The 5,523-nt window shown below is 53.8% G+C and overlaps 1 protein-coding gene across 1 annotated transcript; it reads left to right on the top strand.

Annotated features, from left to right (window-relative positions):
* Positions 1-446: 446 nt before the first annotated feature.
* On the top strand, positions 447-1,943 carry DNAJC5G (DnaJ heat shock protein family (Hsp40) member C5 gamma). Its single transcript, XM_056125870.1, has 3 exons — positions 447-559; positions 848-1,061; positions 1,779-1,943. The coding sequence occupies exons 1-3, from the start codon at positions 447-449 to the stop codon at positions 1,941-1,943; spliced, it is 492 nt and encodes a 163-aa protein (XP_055981845.1).
* The last annotated feature ends 3,580 nt before the right edge of the window (positions 1,944-5,523 follow it).

Here is a 5,523-nt window from a genome sequence, read left to right as displayed (position 1 = left end):
CCAAACAAAACAAAACAAACCCCAGACAAACTGGGCAGCCCCTCATCCCCTCATGCACTCAGCGGGGCTCTTCTCCAACAGCTCCTTCTGGCCATATGAGTGATACCGGAGTTTATTGCCAGTTTTCATCCAAATCCGCTGGAGAATTGGATGATTCTGCTGCTCTCTTTGCTGAGAGTCACTTTGTCCTGCAAATCTTGTGAGACGCCATGGCAGGGCGAGGCGCTGGCTGAGCCGAGGAGAGAGAAAGCCCCTTTGGGAATACATGAACGCGAATGTCTTCTCTGCTGGTAACAGACCGGCCCCCTGCCTCCACCATTGCTGTCTTAGACTTGTCCCTGAGACATCATTTGCCCAGGAGGCCCCGAGGCATGGCTTTTCTGTCACTGGAAGGTCACCTCCAGTGTCCTTGCCTGTGTAAGTCGTCTTCTTCCCGGCCCCAGGTCATGGCTAATGTAGAAGAAGCGGCCCGCCGGCTGTCAAAAACTGGGAGCACCCTCTACACTGTGCTGGAGCTGAAGAAGGGGGCTTCTCCCGAAGACGTCAAAAAGGCCTACAGGTTCACCCTCAGCCCCAGCCCCCTGCTAGCCTGAAAACACCCCCTCTGACCTTCTCTCTCTGATCGCTGGTTCGATCCCCAGTCTGCACTTGGGGGTTGGACAGGACCACCCTCCGAGGAGCAGCATGAAGGGAACTGGTTGGGCTGTCCTTTCCCAGGGGCTCCTTGGCACGGAGCACTCTCCTCTTCCAGCTCCGTGGCCATCCCATCCATCCTTCATCCCCACAGCCCCCTTTCCTGGCACTCTTCGTCCTCTTCCCACTATTCTTTTGGGCATTGCCTGGGCAGGAGACTGGCCTTGAAGTATCACCCAGACAAGAATCCAGGGAATCCTCTCGCGGCAGAAACGTTCAAGGAGATCAATACCGCCCATTCCATCCTGAGCGACCCGAAGAAGAGGAAGATCTACGACAAGCACGGCTCTCTAGGGATCTATATATATGATCACTTCGGCGAAGAGGGCGTCAAGTACTATTTTATGATGAATAGTTGGTGGTTCAAGGTACCCGATTCTTTCCTAGTTCCTTAAGAATAAGGATGGGGGTGTTGGAGCCATAATACAGCGGGTAGGGCTTTTGCCTTGCACGAGGTGGACCCAGGTTCGATCTCCAGCATCCCATCTGGTTCCCCAAGCACTGCCAGGAGTAATTTCTGAGTGCAAAGCCAGGAATAACCCCTGTGCATCTCCGGGTGTGACCGGAGCAAAATAAATAAATAAACAAATAAATAAAAAGAATAAGGATGGGGGAGACCTTCACTCCTCCAATGAGCTCAGACAGAAACAGAAGCTTGTGGGACTGAGGTCATTTCCTCTGCCTTTTATTATTATTATTATTATTTTGCTTTTTGGGTCACACCCGGCGATGCTCAGGGGTTACTCCTGGCTCATGCACTCAGGAATCACTCCTGGCGGTGCTCGGGGGACCATATGGGATGCTGGGAATCGAACCTGTATCGGCCATGTTGGCTGTGTGCAAGGCAAACGCCCTTCCCGCTGTGCTATCGCTCCAGCCCCTGCTTTTTATTTTAATGTTTGTTTTGGGTGGGCCACACCCAGTGGTGCTCAGGGGTTGCTCTTAGCTCCATACTCAGGAAGAATTACTCCTGGCAGGGTTGGGACTGCCATAATGGGATGCCGGGGATCGAACCCGCGTTGGCTGCATGCAGGGTGAACAGCCCTTCCTGCGTCCTCTGTCTCCGACCCTCCTCTGCCTTTTAGACGCTTCTCTTCCTGTGCTGTCTGCTCACCTGCTACTGTTGCTGCTTCTGTTGCTGCTTCTGCTGCGGGACACTCAAGCCTCCATCTGAGGAAACGGCCAGAAGAAGGTTTCAGAACGCCCAGAATCAGCAGCCTCCTCCGAGAGCAAGTGAGAGCCTGAGTTAGGAAATAAACGGGTGGGGGGTTCTGAAGTGTGAAGAAAAAGGCTCAGAGGAGAAACACTGAAGCCCTGAGTGTGGCAGCCACACTCAGTGTGGGGCCAAGAGAGGAAGCTGAAAGGGTTCGCGCTCCGGAAGGGCTTGAACCAAAGCATCAGCCTCCCTATCATTTTGCCTACTCACGACTCTTGGGAGGAGTGGGACGGCAGTGAAGGGGTGCTATGGGAGGGAACTCTGAGAAAAGCAGTTGTCAAAGGCAAGCTAGAAGGTGTATTCGATTGTTGGTCCTCACCTGACTGACGGGTTGAGGGGATTCCCTCTCCCCTGGGGCTGGAGCAGTAGTACAGCAGATAGAGCATTTGCCTTGCACACAGCCGACCAGGGTTCAATCCCCGGCATCCCTGAAGGTCCCCTGAGCCCGCCAGAAGTGATCTCTGAGCGCAGAGTCCTGAGTAAGCCCAGAGTACTACTAGGGGTGGCCCAAAAACCAAAAAATAAATTAATTAAATATCCCACAGGTTTAAAAAAAAAAAGTAACCCAAAAAGTGGCTTCACAAATGGTCGCACCACCTAGCGACGCTGATGCATAACAGCAGGGAGGCCGAAAAATTAGGAGTGAATGTTTGTATCTTCACTGTATCACTATCATCCCCTTGTTCATCGATTTACGCACCAGTAACGTCTCCATTTGTCCCAGCCCTGAGATTTTAGCAGCCTCTCCTTACTTTTCCTTCCCAATGGTGCTGTATTGGAGGCTCTTTCAGGGTAAGGGGAATGAGACCCGTTATTATTACTGTTTTTGGCATATCGAATATGCCACGGGTAGCTTGCCAGGCTCTGCCGTGCAGGCGGGATACTCTCAGTAGCTTTCTGGGCTCTTCGAGAGGCATATATATCTGTAGCACTGTCCTCCCATTGTTCATCGATTTGCTCGAGCGGGCCCAGTAATGTCTCCATTGTGAGACTTCTATACATATATATATATACACATACATATATATGCATATATATTCATTTCTCTCTATGATTTGTTCTATGATACAAAATCATAGACTTTGTATCTTAGTTTTTTAAATTCCATCCTAGGAAACAGATCAAGATATGTACAAGAGGAAGGTAGTGAAAGTGATTAAAAGATGAAGAAGATTAAGGTATGGAAACTGAGATGAAACAATAAGGGTAAGGAAAGATGGACTGGAGAGAGAGTACAGTGGGAGGGCACTTGCCTTGCTCGTGGTGGACCCAGGCTCCATCTTCTATGGTTCCCCGAGCCCTGGCAGGAGAGATGCCCGAGTGCAGATCCAGGAGTAACCCCTGAGTACTGCCAGGCATAGCCCCAAACAAAAGAAGAAAAACAAGAATATCGACTCCTTTTCAGAGGGGGGTTAGCGGCAGGCTTTTATCTTTGAGTGGGACCCATGACCGCCCCACAGATATTTCTATTTCTATTGCTATGGGGGTTTGCTTTCCCTCAGGCCATTGCTCCTCTGGTCACTATGCCACTTCCTCTGCCTCAGGTGCTGACCCAGTGAGGTGCTGTCCCCTGGACATGTTGAAGAGCACAGGTGATCCAACCCAACACTGACCCCGGACTTGCCCTTGTCAAAGAACCCCCGCCTCAGAAGCACCCATGGCACTGTCCCCGCGAGGGTGACCCATCTCTGTCCTTGGTGGCATCACCAGCCACTCTTCCTCTCCCCTCCTTCCTGCTCTTAGCCATGAGGGCCAGCCCCCAGCCCTCCGGTGAGGCGGGCTCGGGCAGCAGCGGTAGACTTTTCTCAAGCATCCCTTTGTCCAGCGTCTTCCTTGGGATTTGGGCCATGTCAGCTGGGAAGGTCCCAGAGCCACTTGCCATCGCTCCACCGAGATGCTGATAACTGAGCTGCTGCTCCAGCACCCCCGCCCCCTTGGTTGCAACTCTGAGCTCCCAGAATCCTTAGCGTCAGCCGCCTTCCCAAGCCCGGACGTCTTTCTGATTCTGGCTCATCTCTCGGTGCCCACGTGCTTCTCTGAGTGCATCTGAGCCTGAGGAGCGTTAACCCGGGGGCTGGGGTGGGCTGGCTCCCTGCAGGCCGGCCTGTGACCCCATCTTCTGCAGGCGAGTCAGCGGACGTTTGGTTCTTAGGACAGGGCAGGACACCCGAGGACGGAGAGATTCGGCTCCCACTGCCCCTGTTCCCACGGTGACTCTCCCCATGGCCTGTTGGGGCCCTCCCCCTCCCCTCTGTCTCCCTCCACCCAGGGTCAGAGCCCGGGAACACCTCAGACTTCTCTCTCTGACCTGGGAGAAGGGCCAGGGGGCCAATAAAAGCACTTTTGTTCAATCCCAGTACATATGGATGGGTCAACACACACACACACAACACACACACACAAACACACACACACACACACACACACACACACACCAAACACACACAGTGTCTGTGAGCCAGAAAAAGACCTGCAAGAGGAAGCTGCGGACTAGTGCCCACGTCTGTGCCTGCCCTGAAGAGCAGGAGTGAGGCCATCAGGAGCTTGGGGCAGACGCCTTGTCATTGTGACCATGCGGCTCTCACAGTTCCCTGGTGCTCAAAATAGGTCCCAGCGGTCAGATGTTCTCTGCCCCACCCAGCTCCTCTCAATTTCCCGACAAGCTGGAAGTCCCTGGGCTGGTTCCAGTGATGCATTCAGGGACCAGAATCTTACACTTTCCTCAGGGACATGATTTTTGGGGCCAAGATACTGAGACAACCTGTAGTTCTCGCCTGCTGAATTGTTTTGAGGGGGTGTTGTGGGTGCCACACTCGGCAATGCTCAGCACTTACTCTTAGCTCTGTACTTGGGGGTCACACCTGGCAGGACCATATGGGCTGCTGGAGATTGAACTGGGTCTGCCGCCTGCAAAGCCAGTTCCTTGAACCCTGTACTCTCTCTCCAGGCTCTTCCGCCCTAACCTCTGAGCTTCTTACTGAGGGTGATTAGGTAGGTCTGGGCAGGGGCCAAGAGATAGTGCAGAGGCTAAGACACTTGCCTTGCAGGCAGCCCACCTGGGTTCAATCTCCAGCACCCCAAGCCCCACCGGAAGTGACCCATGAGTAGAGTCAGGAGTAAGCCCTGATCACCACTGGATGTGGCCCCCAAATAAAACAACAGGTAAAGATTGAAAGGTCCTCCCCACCCCCAATCTTACCCATCTGCTCTCTGGTGCTTCTGTTCTGAATCCTGGGGCTCAGAGGAAGAGGGGTCACAGACTAAGCCAATGTCCACTGTCCACTGGCTCGCAGTCCCCTCCAGCCCCTTGTCCCCAGCTTCACACAGTGCCTGTCCTCATCCAGGCTCATGGAGACTGTGGGGAGTGAGAGCCAGACCCCCTTTCCCCGTAGGCTGGGTCGGCACCGGCTCTTGCCAGGAGCCTCCCTGGCTGCGTGAGTCAGGGTCATCCCTGGGGACAGCTGTGGCTCTCGTTACAGGAGCTAAATTGGGAGCTGGAATGTCACGCAGGGGCCCTTTGCTCCCCACCCCCACGCAGTTGATCTCGTCTGCGGAGAGAGGGACAGACAGTGCGATCCAGAGTCTGAGCAGGAGAGACTGGGGGGACAGGAGAC

This window comes from Sorex fumeus, unplaced genomic scaffold (assembly GCF_029834395.1).
Source record: "Sorex fumeus unplaced genomic scaffold, SorFum_2.1 ptg000006l, whole genome shotgun sequence".
Taxonomy (NCBI): Eukaryota; Metazoa; Chordata; class Mammalia; order Eulipotyphla; family Soricidae; genus Sorex; species Sorex fumeus.
The sequence above is the reverse complement of the archived record's forward strand: the minus strand, read 5'-3'. Positions and strand labels throughout refer to the sequence as shown.

Excerpts from the sequence above, each read along its gene's own strand:
- DNAJC5G (XM_056125870.1), top strand. The coding sequence starts at position 447 with ATGGCTAATGTAGAAGAAGCGGCCCGCCGGCTGTCAAAAACTGGGAGC. Across the intron at positions 560-847 it reads GACGTCAAAAAGGCCTACAG|GAGACTGGCCTTGAAGTATC; the intron begins GTTCACCCTCAG and ends TTGCCTGGGCAG. Across the intron at positions 1,062-1,778 it reads TGAATAGTTGGTGGTTCAAG|ACGCTTCTCTTCCTGTGCTG; the intron begins GTACCCGATTCT and ends TCTGCCTTTTAG.